General features: G+C 35.7%; 3 protein-coding genes across 9 annotated transcripts; 1 reads left to right on the top strand and 2 right to left on the bottom strand.

The window, feature by feature from the left end:
• The first annotated feature begins 172 nt into the window (after positions 1-172).
• On the top strand, positions 173-4,504 carry LOC105202292 (actin-related protein 2). 6 transcript variants are annotated; one of them, XM_026130415.2, is made up of 10 exons: positions 173-323; positions 396-563; positions 723-833; positions 1,240-1,257; positions 1,733-1,750; positions 2,286-2,365; positions 2,464-2,599; positions 2,680-3,039; positions 3,128-3,406; positions 3,481-4,504. In XM_026130415.2, the coding sequence occupies exons 2-10, from the start codon at positions 516-518 to the stop codon at positions 3,649-3,651; spliced, it is 1,221 nt and encodes a 406-aa protein (XP_025986200.1). In that variant the 5' UTR covers positions 173-323; positions 396-515; the 3' UTR covers positions 3,652-4,504. The 6 variants fall into 6 exon arrangements, with proteins under 6 accessions (XP_025986200.1, XP_011169031.1, XP_011169032.1 ...); XM_011170729.3 differs by having other exon boundaries at positions 174-563; XM_011170730.3 differs by lacking the exon at positions 1,733-1,750 and having other exon boundaries at positions 174-563.
• Positions 4,505-5,181: 677 nt separating this feature from the next.
• On the bottom strand, positions 5,182-10,325 carry LOC105202291 (ceramide transfer protein). Its single transcript, XM_011170728.3, has 8 exons — positions 9,670-10,325; positions 9,439-9,558; positions 8,968-9,202; positions 8,506-8,789; positions 6,982-7,149; positions 6,280-6,711; positions 6,063-6,195; positions 5,182-5,883 (listed from the first exon to the last, which is right to left on the bottom strand). Exons 1-8 carry the CDS (start codon positions 9,940-9,942, stop codon positions 5,756-5,758), a joined length of 1,773 nt encoding a protein of 590 aa, XP_011169030.1. The 5' UTR covers positions 9,943-10,325; the 3' UTR covers positions 5,182-5,755.
• Positions 10,326-11,870: 1,545 nt separating this feature from the next.
• Positions 11,871-16,969, bottom strand: LOC105202293 (potential E3 ubiquitin-protein ligase ariadne-2). Of its 2 annotated transcripts, none has more exons than XM_011170734.3 (8): positions 16,750-16,969; positions 15,569-16,082; positions 15,251-15,482; positions 15,055-15,172; positions 14,752-14,976; positions 14,395-14,607; positions 14,170-14,319; positions 11,871-13,113 (listed from the first exon to the last, which is right to left on the bottom strand). In XM_011170734.3, exons 2-8 carry the CDS (start codon positions 16,080-16,082, stop codon positions 13,051-13,053), a joined length of 1,515 nt encoding a protein of 504 aa, XP_011169036.1. In that variant the 5' UTR covers positions 16,750-16,969; the 3' UTR covers positions 11,871-13,050. The 2 variants fall into 2 exon arrangements, with proteins under 2 accessions (XP_011169036.1, XP_011169035.1); XM_011170733.3 differs by lacking the exon at positions 16,750-16,969 and adding an exon at positions 16,488-16,505 and having other exon boundaries at positions 12,315-13,113.
• Between the last annotated feature and the right edge of the window lie 843 nt (positions 16,970-17,812).

The raw sequence follows: 17,812 nt of genomic DNA on the forward strand, positions 1-17,812 counted from the left end.
ACAACAAACAGCAAACTCATCGACTAATCACAATTGAGGATTCCTAAGAAGCGGCCATGCTCCTCGAGAGCTCTCAATCGTGATTGGCGGATTCCCTTGTCGCTCGAGTTCATAGGCCAAGGGAAGTTTTCTTTTTTTTTATCCTTCACAACGATGGTGGCTCTCGGTTTGAGTTTACTCGGATCCGCTCGTCCGCCGTTTGTCGTGTGCGCCGAGTAAATTCACGTCCCGGGGACATCGATTAATCCCCCTTTTTTCCCCCCTTTTTTTTCGCGTTGAATTCCTGTTACCCTCGCGCAAATCCTCGACTGTGATACGAAACGGTAACCCCGGTCGAGAGAGTAACGTCTGTCGCTTTGGTGTCACGCACCGGTAACGCCCTGTGACATCCGCAGGTATTAGTCACTCGATGGAGCTGATCAGAGCTGATGATATGAAAGCTATCTAAAGGAGCGTGTTAGATAGAGAGAGTGAGAGAGAAAAAAAATTCTTTTTTCACGGGATAACACATCGAGATGGACAGCAAGGGAAGGAAGATCATCGTCTGTGACAATGGCACCGGGGTAAGACCGCTCGTCTCCCGTTTCCCTAGCGTGAGGCACGCAAGCCTTCGCGAGGGTCTCGCCGATTAAAGGGAGACGATGCACCGATTTAGACACGTGCATCGAAGCGAACGATCTCCGCCGCTCTATTCTCGGCACCGATGCACTTTTTCATTGCAGTTCGTCAAATGCGGATACGCCGGCGCGAACTTTCCGGCCCACATATTCCCGTCTATAGTAGGACGACCGATAATCAGAGCTGTCAACAAGATCGGCGACATCGACGTCAAGGTACGTACATTCGGATACTCGCCCGAGCTTTAGCCGCATAAGGACACAGGGCCAGCATTTTTTTTTCTATCGACGCGAGTGCCCTAGTAGTTTGATGTCTACTTCATTGAGATGTCACCGATACTTCATTGTTAGACGTGTTAATCTCAAAGTTAAAATATATAAGACAAATGTTGCAACAGTTGTATTCATAAATATAAAGAGAATCCTTGATTTCAATTGTAGTAGATTTATCAAACTGTACGAAAGATGAGAAGCATATGTTTACTGAAACTTTAAATTGTAAAGAAATGTTTTTATGTATCGATTAAGTTGTATATAAAGTCTATGATCTATCGAGCTTTAAATTGCTTGAGTATATTTAGCAGTATACATAGACGATTAATAAGAACAATTATATTTTCAGCAAGAATATTGCGTTCGTGTAAGTCCATTATATAGTATTACGTCGTGTGCCCTCCCTGCCCCCCTAGCACTTAAGTCCGACTGAAAATAATCTATGTGCTTCTCCACTGATGTAAATAAAACAGTTTGAGAGAGGCTAATGACGTTTACTAACCAAAAGGGAATATGTATTTGAAATGTAAGATGAACATTACTCATAGCATTTTAATATTTAATTATTTGATGAGTTTATTAACAATTACTTTTGGAGCTGCAATATTGTTTAAGTGAGTGATTCTGTATCATACATAATAAATTTCATTCATTGTATTGCATACAGTCTTAAAAGTTTGGCGTAATATGTCTATTTTGACAAAGCAAGATGTGTCTATTACTAATATATTTATTATAATAATATATCGCTTATCTGCAATTTGTATACTTGTGTGGGTGCATATTTATACTCCTTTTTATAATTATCTAATATATTTGTGTGCTTACATTTGCTCTCGTAGGATGTGCTTAACATGCCTGTAAGTTTATTGTACTTTTTTGACACTATACATTCATTACATCAGTATTTTTATGAGAAAGAATTTATTTTGATTTTATAGGTGCGTGGGAGTAGTATATAATTCGGTAATTTTTTTTTTAATATTTAGGTACACACACATTTGAAAACTGATTTAATATAGTGTACTTTTTTGACATATGAATTTTGCAACCTAGCATCCTACAAAAACAACATATTTTATTATAAACCGTAATATTTTATGAAAATATTAGCTAATTCTTGGTTTGAGAATGATCATAAATGTTTATCATTGTAATTTTTGTTCTAAAAATTTGATAAGACAAAATTTTAAGTACTAGGAATTACTTCAATTTTTTTTCTATTCTGTATTATGAAAACAGACTTGTTACACATTTTTTATTTATTTAGTAGTCAGTGTTGTTCAAGTGCTTAGAATGTTTTTTTTTTAAATATATTTATCATCTTTATAAAATGATGATAATATATTTTAGGGATGCATGCAGAATTTTCATAATTGTTTATTATTGTCACAGGACTTAATGGTCGGTGATGAAGCGAGTAAACTTCGTTCTATGTTAGAGATAAGTTACCCAATGCAAAATGGGATTGTTAGGTATGTATATATCTTGTATTAAATATTTCAAATTTCTGTATAATTTCTAAATGCTTGTGTTTGACATAAATCATAGCAATACATTTAATACTTGACAGAAACTGGGAAGACATGTGTCACGTTTGGGATTATACGTTTGGCAAGGAAAAGATGAATATTAATCCTAAAGAATGTAAAATTCTGTTAACCGAACCACCGATGAATCCTATCACAAATAGGGAAAAGATGATAGAGGTAACATATACAATTCAGAGGAAGTTGAACTTTTACATGATTAAAAAAAAATTTAATGAGCACGATTGTATTGTATACAGGTGATGTTTGAGAAGTATGGTTTCGCTGGAACGTACATCGCGATTCAGGCGGTACTGACATTATATGCTCAAGGATTGATCAGCGGCGTCGTCGTGGATTCCGGTGATGGCGTCACGCACATTTGTCCAGTGTTCGAGGAGTACGCTTTGCCACATTTAACCAGACGGTTAGACATAGCCGGACGCGATATTACGATGTATCTAATTAAATTACTGCTGTTGCGCGGCTACGCGTTCAATCACTCGGCCGACTTCGAGACAGTGCGAATGCTGAAGGAGAAGTTATGTTACATTGGTTATAATATAGAGACTGAAGAGAAGTTGGCTCTTGAAACTACTGTGTTGGTAGAGTCCTATACTGTGAGTAAAATGCATATAAATCTGCTTAATACAATTTCATTAATATTTACAATAATTAAGATGTACAAATTATTGTAAATATTTTTAGCTTCCTGACGGGCGTGTGATCAAGGTGGGCGGTGAGAGATTTGCGGCACCGGAAGCGCTCTTTCAGCCTCATCTGATTAACGTCGAAGCGCAAGGTATAGCCGAGCTGGTATTTAGCACAATTCAAGCGGCTGATATTGATATCAGAAGCGAGCTGTACAAGCACATCGTTCTGAGCGGAGGTAGTACAATGTATCCGGGACTTCCATCAAGGCTTGAACGAGAAATTAAGCAACTTTATCTTCAAAGAGTATTAAAGAATGATACCACCAAATTGAATGTAAGTATAACTTAACTACATTGAAACTATATAGACTGCAAATGCTTATGCTACGTAAACTTTTTTTTTAATAGAAATTTAAGATAAAAATTGAAGACTCACCGCGACGTAAGGATATGGTTTTCATGGGTGGTGCCGTATTAGCAGAAATAACAAAAGATCGAGATTCCGTGTGGATAACGCGGGAGGAGTATGAAGAGAAAGGTCTTAGTGTACTAAAGAAATTAGGCTCCTATGAATCATAAGGAAAGTCATAGTAATGTAGGTTATACAATTTTTAACGGGCAATCAAGTGTTTTTTATACTTAAAAAAAACGTCGTTCTTGAAAGTTAGACTTGCGCAGCAGTTTTATGATTTGTTATATAATTATAAAAATAAGTACTTGAAAGGAAGTACTTTAAAAGAAGACTTACTAGCTGTTTGATACTAAACTTTAATGAACTAATGTATTCTTTCGTTAAACGTGATATAATTTCAAAACAAATGCGACACAAAGGATTTCAAAGTCGAGTATCGTGGTTTCGCTAAAATATTGAATGTGAACATTTAAATGTTAATTTAATAAATTCGTGACTATTATATTCCAGATAGTTGTATTTGAAATATTTCGTCAATCAGGTATAAAACGATATTGCATTTAACGTGTATTTATAGCTCTCAGGTAAATGTTCAACATATCGATTAATTTTTATTGTTACTTACGTGATACCTGATAAAAATTTCATTCCTATTTCCTTGTATTTGTCAAACTTTTCTCTAAAAAGTGTAAATACAATTGAAATGGTAAAACGATTTCATTCGTTGTATAACACTATTTGCCTTTCCATTATTTGTAAAAAAAAAACTGTAAGCATAATTGGCTTGTGACTTTATATTTAAAGTCTATTTCGTATGCATACATGTTATAAAACGTGAATTATACGTGATAATATAAGTAAAAAAGGCCATATTAAATAATCTATTGTTGACGAAAAAAAATGTTTGAGATCAAATAGTTGGATTTGTATATATATGGAATGTTGAGATATTTACAACTTTTTCTTATTATAAACAATAATGCACACAACTGTATAATAAAAGTAACGATAAAATTTTAATTTTATGATTATTACATATATTGCAAAATGTTTTACAATTTAGCGATTTTAATTTGATTTTCATATGCTTGTTAATGAGCTCGTTATTCGTGTCACATTTACATGCAGGTCTGCAATCTTAAAATTTTAGTCAATATATTGTTATTAATTATACTTTATGTGTTATATATATTACAATTATTTCATGCAACGTATAAAAGGATTGATGCATTTACATTTAGACACATTTACATTTACTTTTGTGACGCGTATTGTACAGATAAACAGATTTTTTACACTCCTATTTTCTAAGTCATGTTATTACTTTCTATAAAAAGAAAGATTTGCTCCTCCTTTAATAATCGCAAAAAATCACAAATCGAACATTATCCAAGATTTAATAATATTCTAGAAGATTATGCATTTTCTAAAAATTAAAACTTTTAAAAATAGTTGGTAAAATATATAAATGAATAGATGATTTAAAGGAGGGAATTTTGTACATTGTATATGTATATATGATAGGATAATTTCTTCAGTTTCGTTTCACAGAAATGAATTTGTTTCATGAAGAAACATATGCCATGCTTCTTCGTTCCTGTGCTCTTATTGTACGAGATGAAAGGTTGACGAATGGCATGATGTGAAAATGATTGTTATTTTATAATAAATCTACAACAGTCTTTATTATGTTTTTCCATGTGACCTTTATATCGCATAGCAATGTACACGTTTTTATGTACGAATAAAAATAACAGTATAATCTGATATCATACAATTCAGCGTTTAATTAGACTGTAATGTGTAACAAGAGATAAATGTATATGTATCCAATTTTTGTTAAAGATTTGTACAATTGGATTTTGCGACAGCGTATTCTGTATAACAAATAACAGGCTGTTATTTGAAGAGAAAAAGGATAATCTGTAAAACGGTGCTGCAGCCACGCGTGCTTCATCGAAGTAACTTTTCCAAGTGTATACAATTGCTATACACTTACTTAGATATATCATAAATGGCTTCTTTTAATATAACGTTTCTTCCCCCATTCACAAGCTATATAAGTCGATTATCTTAAGCAAATAAAAAAAGAAAAAGGTAATATACAAAATGGTTTCACTTACGTCGTAATGGCCATTCTACAATTCCTACAGTATGTAACAATACAAACTTGTTTTTTACAATAATCACGTGAAGACACTTCGAGATAGTGAATAAGGAATTGGATGGAAAACATTGAAGTTTTTTTTTCTTTTCTCATTCAGTTTACATTCAGAATTTGATCGGCTTATTCTTGCATTGATCAATACAAAAGTTCGTGAAACGCTTGAGGAACTTTGGATACTCTCTCTTGTAAACGGCCCGTAAAACTGATGCTGGAGCCCATCCTCCTGGATTTACTGAAATTCAAATCGAAATATATTTGCACAAACGAAAAAAACAAACGTAATATACGTAATATTTTCGTGTAATTAAATATTTTAATTGGGAGAGTAAAAGTTATCAATTTTATATAGATTGACGTTTTAAATATATTAATTACGATACTTAATAATAGTGATTAAATTAATATACTTACCAACTGAACAGTATGTTATTTTACATGTAATGTTCTCTCTCTTAATTTCTTCCTCGTCCTTCGGAGGATCGATGAACGTTTGGCATACGAGACAAACCGTCAGATAAACCCTCACGCATTTACCCGCGTTAGGCTGCAACGATACTTTTACTAAGTAATCTGTTGAAACTTATTTCAAGAAACGAAGGAATTTTTGTAATAAATGTACAATACATACCGGATGATCGGGATGTTCAGTACTGTGATTGCAGACTATCCACAGATCTTGAGCGTCACGATCTTGCTCATCAGACACCCGACGCATGTGCGACCAGAACAACGCATCCCGCTGGCTCGCCGGCCAGATACGTTTGTGCGTTTGCAGAAATAATAGCGTATCCTTGGAAATGTTCTCGACGATTGCCATATCTTCTAAAGTGGCTTCCCAACCGCTTCTGTATTCGGGACTGAAAAATATTTCGCAGACCTCGTGACCGGTCAGTCCCTTGACGACGTGACACGCTTTGAGAGGATCCACGACCAGTCCGTCGGCCTCCTCTTCTCGCCGGTACATTCGCATATCACCATCTTCGGCGAATAATTGCCAACCACCTGCTCCACCTACACCGAGCCGAGCGTAATGCAACTGTTCCATCGTAATTTTCTCTATCTGTAAATTGGTAAGAAGAAATAATAAAAATCGTAAGAGTTTGTTAAATATAAAATAATTATATAAATAATTAGCAATTACTGTTGTATTAGAAATTAACGTTCATCTTTTTAATTTAATATTAATTTAATTTTTTTATAATTATTAAATACAATTATTAATTATTCAATAATTTTTTAATGCAATTATTAATTATTATTTTATAAGTAATCTCCATTAAGAATTTGGATAAAATCAGAAAAGTGCAAAATACAAAAGAGATATAATTACCTCTGGCCATAGCCTGTGCGTAGACGCTGTTGTAGTAGGGGATGTCAAAATTGAAACAGATTTCTGTTTTAAACGATCCCTTAATTGATTTTCCTCATCGATTTTGTCCAGACCCGTCTCGACGGCATCGTAAAATTCTTCATCGCAAAGAGCGCTGTGCGGACCTTCCTTAAAAATAAAGTTGCAAATGTTTGCAAGTTATTGAAAAAAGTTACATAATTTTAATGCGTATTTATCTTTCATATCCTAATTTATAAATTATTATAAACATCTACACATAAAGAGAGAAATTGTATATATACATTTAAGAATCACTATTTCACGTACAAGAACTCACGTTACTAAGTTTATTCTTAAACTTCATTTTTCAATAATAAAATTGAAAGTATAAATTTATGCAAAGTAAAAGAGTGAGTAAGTCTGTATTCCTCAGTGGTCTGGAAGCTACTATGCACAAAGAAATGACTGAAATGATGATTGTGCACAGAAACATATCTCTTTTTTTACACTTTCTATCACAGCCATTATTTATGTCGTCACAGATAACTTAAAGATTATGTCCCAATTTGCATTTATTTTTTGTAAATAAGAAAGTAAAACTTTTTATTATTATGTTCATATAGAAGTATTAAAAAAAAAAAAAAATAAATATACAAAAAAGAAATATATAATAGTTTTAAAAAATTTTTAAAAAGAATTACAATTGACTTTTTATACATTTGTAAATTTTTATATACAAATAAGAATATAAAACAACTTTAATTCTTATCAGTAAAAATTTTATCAGTGATGTGATGATAGTTTTTTTTTAAATTGATAATTACATATATAACAAATATAAGAACGTGCTTATATAATACTTCTTTCAATGATTTTCTCTACTATATAAAATACAATTAATTAATTAATTTCATATATAAGTCCATCATATCTTTTCAGTTCATACTACTTTTAGTAAAAACTATTACAATGTTAATGGTTACATAAGTGATAGTTATGTACGCATGCTGTTGATCTGTTACATAACGGACAAACAACTTGAGCACATGATGTCCATATTGAGTATTAATCACCATTACAAGTCAAATAGCACATTGTGCAAGAGTATTTCAATTTGTAAATTTTTTCCTTTTTGTATTTTTTTCTACTATTAGCAGCATATCATACATTTACCTATATTTATATAATTATAAATACTTGTGTATAATTATAAGTCCCCAAATAAAATAAAAATTTCACAAAATAAAAAATTTGGGCTGACGCGTGGTTCTATATAGAAGCAGTCAATTAATAATTCACAGATTCTCATCTTTATCCCATATATCCTACAGTTTATTTATTTCATGCCTTTTTAAAAGCGAATACTTTGATTTACAAGAGGCTGAGAGATTAAAAAGCAAAATAGTGAGATTGTTGTAACACGAGTTTACAATTTCTTTTTGAGAGCAATAAATTAATATAGGCAAAATAGAAATTGTACAGAACAACGAGACTGTCCTCGTGAGAAAAGAGAAGAGGACCAACCTCGTAATCAGGACCGCCGTGTATAACGACCCTAGGCCTCGGAGAGCCGTTTTGATGCATGGCAACTTGATCTTTCAAAGCTTTATAAAGTTCTTGTAACTTTCGTTTCTTCTCAACTTCCTTCTCCCATCTGCGACGCCATGCATCCTCTCGCTGTACCATTAATTCGACGCAATGTTGTAAAGTCGCCAACACCCCTTCACTGGTGGCTTTAAACGTTATCGCTTCCCCTTTGAAATCCACCGACTGTTCGGCTGGATTGAACATTGTCTCAATTTTCTTTTCTGGAATTTTGTCATAACAAAAGTACGTTAGTTAAAATCTTTTCTGCATATTTCATAATTATAAATTAGACTTCACACATTTAAAAATGTACTAAATTTACATTACAATTGTATTCCAAATATTTGAGACAGAAACTAGAAGTATAAGGACATGTTCAAAAATTAAAAGTTATTATACCTTCCTTGGAATTCTTGGCATTTTCCGCACAATTATCGAAATACTTTTGCAAAGTATCGATCTGCTTGATTAGAATATCTCTAAAAGTTTCAATTTCAGCCAACTTTTCCTTTAGTCCTCTAATGCCACGCTTAGTAAGACTGCCAGCGCTCGTTGTCGATTGTGTATTTGACACGAGTGAAATGGCACTACCGTGTCGTTTGAGACTATTCTCGCTTCCATAGCCAGATTCTGACTGTGTACGACAAATAAAATTTGATAATCATTATGCTCAATCTAACTTGGCAAAATCTTGTTTTTTATTTACAAATGATCTAATCTCATAAAAATATGTGTACAATAAGATTTAAGGCAAGGTAAATTTTAATGTAATTTTATATATTATACAAATACCAAACTATAATTTATATTAATATAGCTGCATAATTACACAGATAAAAATAAACTAAAATAACTCTTATATATCGTTACCTTATAAGACTTCAAGACATCTACCCATCGCTGTTTCTCCTCTGGACTGTTTGCCCTCAAATACCAAACCAAGCAATCGTTTACAGACACATCAAATCTACATTCGTCAAACTGGTGTGCCTGTGTAAAACAAATAAATTAGCATAATTAATCGTTGGCTTAATTGTATGCATTATATTGTATTCAGATTATTAAATAAGATTGTGTCTATTACTTCACACGACCTCTCACCTTGATGTTAGCTTTATACAGACTAATCGAGCCACGACACCCGTATCCGCTGTCCTGCTCGGATTTGTAATAAGACAAAGTACCATCTTTGAGTACAATAAATCTAGTTTGCCAGCCATGTATGTAATTTGTCCATTTGGATAGTGTACCCTGAAGTTCCGGAACTATGACCCCGTCGGAGTCGTCGTCGTCGCCGTCGATCTCGGCGTCAACGATGCACTCGATGTCCTCATTATTGAGGCCCCGTGGTGTCTCCACCACCTCGTCGGCCATTCTCAACGGTCTTGGATTGCGATAACTCACGATCTAGCGCTCGGCTGGGCGAGCGCTTCCTGACATCGCCTGGGTGGCGGAAAACGCAGGGCCGCGAGAACTCGGCTCGCGCGCAGTCACAATGGAAAAAAAAAAAATAACGACTTCGATCCTGGGCGGAGAAAGTTGGAGCAGAGACTCGCGGGACGGGTCAGCGGATTGTCACGGCGTGATAAGACGTCTCAAAACATCACCTTTGACAACTGTCGTACATAACCTGTACGTCAAGTATCCCTTATCAAGTGGAGACGTCAATCGAGGAGGAAGCGCTGGTATACTGCACGTACGCGTCAAAACGAGGGGTTGAGGGAAACAAAGGGGTGGTATCAAACCGCTATCGCACAGCTTACAGTCGTCGCGCACTTTACACATGAGAGAGCGTCGCGTTCGATGTATCGTTGCAATTGACCACAGCGACAATTGCTTGGAGTAGTTGGAGTTTCTCCACTGGACCGACCAATCAAAAAGTTCTGTGTTGAATTGACCAATTGACCACTTAACTCAAAAAGGGATTTATTACTTCTCGAAATTTCTGAGTCGGATTTCTCACCGTCCCCAATTATCTTGATCGGCCAATTAAATTTAACAATCAATCAACTGCAAATTATAATTCATATTATTGTTTTATTTTTCTCCATTTTTTTGCAAATTATTTATATAAATAAATAATTAAATTTACAATTATTAATTTTTTAATTAAAATTATTAAAAAATAAGGTTGAGGATGATCAGTTTTAAATTTTGCAGTTGGCAATTCTTATAAATTTAATCGATCGTTAAAAGTTAATCGGAGTTGGTGAGATTGGTTCTCTCTCTCTCTTTCTCTCTTATTTTGTTTTTAAAGGAATAATCAAGTTTGAAGTCTTTGAAAGATATCGATCTTATATGACTTGTTAATCCGATTTATTTTTTCCGTGTTTTTGTTTAAATTTTTGAAGTTCTTGAAAGATATTGATCTATTATGACTCGTTAATCCGATCTATTTTGTTCATGTTTTTGTTTGAATTTAACAATTAAACAACATGTATTTTTCGAAAATACATTTTTGAATATTAATAATAATGACGAAGCAAAATTGAATAACATTTAAATAAAAATAAAAGGTATTTTAAAGAAGATCTAAGGATGATTCAAGATCTAATGAGAGAGGTAATTTTTCAAATTCTAACAACTTATTGCGGTAATATTGCGCACGGATAAATTCGATGAAAGGTAAAAATTTGGAGCAACAGAAAAAGCGCAGTGATCCCACGTGATCACCACCATCTTAGAATTTCAAATTTTAAACGTGCGCCATTGGCAACGCGACTTTTAATTTCTAACTTTAAATAGTCATCTTGGAAACACCAATTTTAATTTAATAATTTTTTTTTCAAGTTACAAATTTATCTGTGTAAAAAAATTATAAAAGAAAAAATACGTATTTACATTTAAAAAAACTACAAATATTAAAATTGGTTTGATGATCAATATTGTAATTGTTTTGAATAATCTAACTTTAAAAAATTACGAACTTCGAATTTAATATCAATAATGCTTTTCAAACTTAATTTGAACTTAACTTCAGTTAATTCAATCTTAATGTAACTTTTGAGTTTAGCTTTTTGTTTATGTAATTTTTAACGCGTAATTAAATTAATTAAATTAAAAAAATATATTAACTTACCTAACCCTGATATCACGACTAGTAAACCACATGTTGTCACGCTTCTTACGCACGTGGTAACAACACGTTATGATAATTTTGTCTATTTAATGATATGAGCCAATAATACGCCATGAATTTGAGCTAATATATCCCATCCCTACATACATTTGATTTAAACCGTTTATTATAAAAAATTACTGTTATTACTTAAAATAATGACATACAGTAACAAAAGGCTTTCTTTTAACTATTACGACACTTAGATTTATTCTCTTAAACTAAAATACATTCAAAATTTTTAAACGTTCAAGAATTTAGCTGGCTCTTCTAGAAACAAATTTTTCTTTTTTTTCACATTATAACATTCGTTTAGTTCATATGAAGCTTTGGAAAAAATATCCATGTTGAAAAAAAGATAATTTGCAGTGACTTCCTTATTGTTTCTTTTTTTGCCACAAATACATAAATGGAAGGCCCTGTCAACTTGCCTCTTACACCAAAAAGTTTCAATCTTCTCTGATCTCAAGACAGGGGATTTAATTCCCATTTGATATTGATATCTTTTTATCGCACGAAATATCGGAGAATATTTTTACATATATGGTAATTAAATAATTTCTCCTTCAGCAAAAAAACTTTTACACAGCCGAGATGTTTTTCGTTAGAGACGGGCTGAACATAAATATATATGCTAACGTACTCTTTATTCAGTAGGATTTGGCCATTTCTGGTGCGCAATCAAAGTTATTCTCCTAATAAAAACGCAACAAATACAATAAAATTTTGAATTGAGAAAACACAAAAAGAATGCTGCGTCATTTGAATTTATATTTATACATGTATGTATATATAATTATTATTATTAGTATTAATTTATACAAATACTTTAATATTCATATGCGGTAGTGATTACTTCCCACATTGCACATTTGAGAAGTTCTACATACAAGGAGGGACAAATCAAGAGACTTATCTCTCGCGCTCGACTCTTCTTTTTGCAATCTTCCGAAAACAATTATCATCCTATCGTTACATTATCCTAATTTTACGGTGAAGGATTTTATTCCTCTTTATTCGAGACACGTTACAGTTATTACATCATATTTCAAAAAACTTAGAAATTTGGGTTTCTGGGTATATTTACGTCCCTCCTTGCGCTCTGTAAAGCGCAAAGTAAAAGTCGTAATAATATGGTGAATTCTTGCTTTTTGTTTCTTTTAAATAGCTTAGAAAATATGTAAGTTCAGTTACGGCTAGGTGTGTATCGCGGATATCTTTGATCGTTGCATGTATTCTTTAAAATCTAATTTAATAGAAAACGCGTCGTATCTCCCTTTTTCTATCGCTCGACGTACACGTTTAATTCTGCTTAATATATATACACGGCGGGGTGGTACCGTCATCTCTTGGCACCGGAGTACTTAAGTTAGGCTACCGTTTCCTTCTTCCTCTTTTTTGTAGTCGGTCATTGGGCGTAAACGTATCTTAAACATTAACAATACTTCAAATAAGATTCGGAGAAAGGGTTGCAAACAGCAGCGAAGACATAGGGGGCCTCCGATGCTTCTCGTACCTTCTATACGGTGCCTTCTATCGAACTGTGCGATTAGCGTCAGTAGAAATGTATATGTATATTTCGGTGAATACAGAATGAGTAAAGGAAAAATGGGGTAAGGGGGGGAGCGGCGTTTCGCTCATAGCGCACTTTTGAAAAATACTCTTAGACTAGGAAAGGAATATATATAAATATATATATATATATATATACACACACACATACATACATACATATATGTGTGTATGTGTGTGTGTGTTTAGCATCGTATTTTTCGATAAATCAGTCGTCGATACGGTTAATACTTTCCTCATCGATTTCGTCTATGTATTAATAACGTTTCCTGGAATTCAAGTAGAATCTAGTCTCTGCCGTCGCGTAAGACAAGTTATTTTAACGAATATTTCAGTGAAACGTAAAAAAAATTCGTCTTTACAACTTAAAACCAATATACACAATATTGTTACGATCTCCGTATCATATCAGAATATCGCCAAACAATAATTTAGAGGACATGGCATTGCTAAATTATTTCCTGTACCGATAATACTCAAACAAAATCACATCCTTATAATTTTTACAGTCGCATCCCACAGAGCCTTAGTACAAAATAAAAATATTCTTTCAGAATTAAACTAATTATAAGAATTCTTAATTAAATACCGCATAACAATTTCGTACATATGATTCTGCTTTTGATATATGTATGTATGTATATATCAAACATACGTTTGTATATATATAAACATACATATATATGTACAACTATATAACAAAAAAAAAATATATATATATATATATACATATATACATATACAAATATATGTACATATATATATTTATATATGTACATGTATATATTTATATATAAAACACTGCGAATTGTAAATAGACGGTATTCAAAAAATTAAAAATTACAGTACAATTTCAGATTAGAGTTTGTGGGCTGCGACTGAGAATGAAGCTAACACTCCGTTAATTATACCTCGAGGAAATCCTTTAATAAAGTAACGCGACGCTTCTCTGCAATATCCATTTGATTCTCTAGGTCACCCCGATCTGTGGTTTCCGCTCGTTCGATCTTCCACGAAAGGTTCTCTATTTCCGCCTCTAATTGAGCTTGTTGATACTCGAACTGTTAGCAGGACAATTCAACACATTTAACATTACACACATATCGAGCGCTATCGTTATTGTCGTGAGGTCTTACCAGTTCCTTGCGCGGGCCAGATTCCATGTAATAGGCGTACGGATACGTGTACTGTAAGGTATAACGGCAGCGAGCTAAAAGCGACGCCGCCTCAAACAAATGTTGCCAATCTATCCACGTGCCACTTGCGTTCATCACCTTATTGTTAATTCTCATCTTAATTCCTTCTAACGTTTGCTCCTCCAATTTCAACGACTTGCTATGATTCTCCCACTGAAAGAGAACATAATGCAATAAGCGGAAAACAAAAAAAACAAAGTAAAGATTAAAGATTCCAGAGATTAAATTATTATGAATTTACTCGCCCATAATAGCGAAACTTACTCGCTCATAATAGTAACGGTACTTGAAACTTACGCGCTCATAGTAGTGGAGATACTTCTTCAGTGCTTCTCTAGCTTGCGCGTGAACACTCTCGTGCGCGATGTTTGGATTTTCTTTGTAACGAGAACACTCGTAATACTCACTACCATGTGCTTTCCAATCCCCAAGGCACATCCAGCAGAAGTCGTGCTTACAATTGTAGCATTGCATGTGATTGCAGCCACCATTCTTCTCTATGCAGATATGACATTTTGGACACTAAAAGAAGATTTTACAATACATTGAGCGTTTCCCGTAATGCTTTACACTTTATTCTATGGACGACGAGATATTTACATCTTTGGTATGAGCACTAATGTAATTCGCCGTCTCGGAATCATCCGCGCATTTCGTCAGCCATTTTTTAATTGTACTGCAATCGGTAGGTGCATGATAATCCATACCACATCGGAAGCTGGAATTACAACGGTGTTTTCACTCTCGTTATACATAGACCATTTGGCACGTGTAACGCGCGTCTGCGACTATTTACCAGAATATAGTTTTACACGATGAACACATGACTCTCTTTGCTCGCTGTTCCTTCGAGCGCAAAACTATTTGGCAATTTGGACCGGGACAAAATCGTAGTTGTGGATGAGACTTGACGTAATCACAGAAAGCAAACTGCTGATACCTTTCTCTCATGTTAGGCTTAGTAAGTAGGGAAAGGACAAAGTCCTCTGGAGCTAGGACATCGCAATCTTGTGCCATGCAGCTTATACCTAGACAAAAATAAAGAATAACGTCAATAGATATCTGGCAAACTGTAGTGTGTAACAGGCGATCAAGTAGAATCGACATTACTTACCGGTAGATATACCTTGAGTTATTTGTACTTCAAAATGCATACACCAACAGTCTTTGCAAAACGAGTGTCCACACGTTAGCGTAGAAAATTTGTCTGCTGGGCAAATCATAACGCAAACCAAACACACGCCGCCCCGCTGGCTCTTCGTTCCTGGCACTTGTTCCGGGGTAGGCTTGATCTTTGAATTAATCAATAAACTGGAAGCATTGGTACGGTACTTTGTGACGATGTCCTGTGACGCCCAGTTGTGTGCGTGCAGCAACACTTTGGCTAAGGATGGCGTGACGTGAAGGCTATTACTTAACAGCTCTACGCTTTCGTTCAGAAGCCGTTCCACCTCTTCGACTCGCAAACAGTCGTACACCGCGTACTCTGGATCTCTCCTGTTCTGCTCGGGGTCCACGTCGTTGTCCACGTCGCCACCCCACGGCTGGATGCTGTAGTAGTCCTCGTAGCCCGTATCACCGCAGTCGGAATCCGAGCAATCCATCTCGCTGTCATTCTCGCTCGACATCTGCATAGGAAACATTCGGCGTCTTAGTCGACGACTGGTGATGGATACTCCTCTCTATCTCTTTCTCTCTCTTTTTCGCGTCAAGAACGCTAAGCGCGACGCGGAGGCGAGGTTCGCACACCGAAGGGAGTACCCCTCGGCATAACCTTTACGATCGTGAAGACGCGACTCGAGGGCGATCCCGAGATCGCGGAGTATTGCGAGAAATGCGACTTGGACGAGCAGAACACGAGGGGGAGACGAAGAGAGAGCGAGTCTGCGGACGCGCGAGAATCACGTTGGAAGAGAGTGTTCGAAGCAAGCGGAGCTGCCCCTTGGCACGAGGAAAGAGGAGAGAACGCGATGTCGCGAGCGTCAAGAGGAGAGAAAGAGAGAAAGAAAGAGAGAAAGCTTTTACGGATTTACCATTCGCGTTTTTCGCAATCCGTTTATCCGCAAGTCGAGCTCTCTCTCCCTCTCTCTCTCTCTCGTTCACGTGCGCGCGCGCGTTCTCTCTCTCTTTCTCTCTCGCGCGCGTCGCTTCGACAAACGGCAACGTCCGTCGCTGTTCGTCGCGTGGATGGATGCGCGACGTGAGGGTGCGTTGCAACGGCTTCGTGCGCGAACGAGCGAGTGAACGACGAGGGACCAACGCACTCTCTCTTCTCAGGGAGAAAGGGAGACCCACCTTCTTACGGTCGGCTGCGCCCGCCCGGTTATCAGGAGAGATGCATTTATACGCCCGTTTCCGCGTGCGAGCCGATTCGTACACGGCCGTCGAAAGGGAGCTTCTTCGCGATGAGCGAGTTGTCGTCCTCAACCGGCCGAGTAACTGTTGTAAGCGAGCGGACGCACGAGCGGAGCACGCGAGAGCGCATCGCTTCTCCCACTTTCCACTCTCCTCTCCTCTCCTCTCCTCTCGACGATTTCTCCCTCTCCCCTATGCGCCCGCGTGCGCGCGCGCGCGCACATATGTGAAATCGTGTGGGTATGTATACACGCACGTCGTAACAGATGATTCCCCATTTAACTGCATAGAAGATAAGAACGTCAAAGTCACCTGACGCGAAACAGCTGAGCGCGATCGTTCGGTGGAACGACGCGAAACGCGGAGATTGCACTCCGGTTGTGTGTATTTCGCGCTTGTTACTTATTCCCTTTTGAGATTAGAAAGAAACGTATATTCGAAGGGTTTAGAGGGGAACGAGAGAGAGAGAGAGAGAAAGGGCGGAAGAGGGAGAGAACGAAACGCCCGGGGAGCGATTAGTGACGTCACGGCTCTGCCTTGGGCTAATTCCTAGTATAATGCGATTCTCGGTACGGCTCGGGACTAGCTCGCTTCCTCGAAGCGTTTACGCAAATGCGACTAATCTGTTTGATAAGCGGATTAGTGATAGCGCTTCAATTGCAGGTGTGTGCGATATACATATATATATTTACTATACCGTATATTTAATTGTTACTTTGAGTTTTTTTTTTCAATTGGCAATCTTTTGTATTTTTGTATATACTCAATCGACACAACTTGTAACAATATAATTTAAGGGGGGAAGGGAGGGGGGGAATAATACTTTGTATAACAAATATTTCGTGATATTTGTATCACAATTACTTGTATTCGTTTTTTTTTTTTTTTGTGTAACGTAAATGTGCAAATGCTACATATTATTTGTACATATAACCAACACGTGACGCTTCGATATATAAAATTTAAACACTGAAAGTATGGAAACGTTATACAAAAGAATAAT

Source organism: Solenopsis invicta, chromosome 7 (assembly GCF_016802725.1).
Source record: "Solenopsis invicta isolate M01_SB chromosome 7, UNIL_Sinv_3.0, whole genome shotgun sequence".
NCBI classification, from domain to species: domain Eukaryota; kingdom Metazoa; phylum Arthropoda; class Insecta; order Hymenoptera; family Formicidae; genus Solenopsis; species Solenopsis invicta.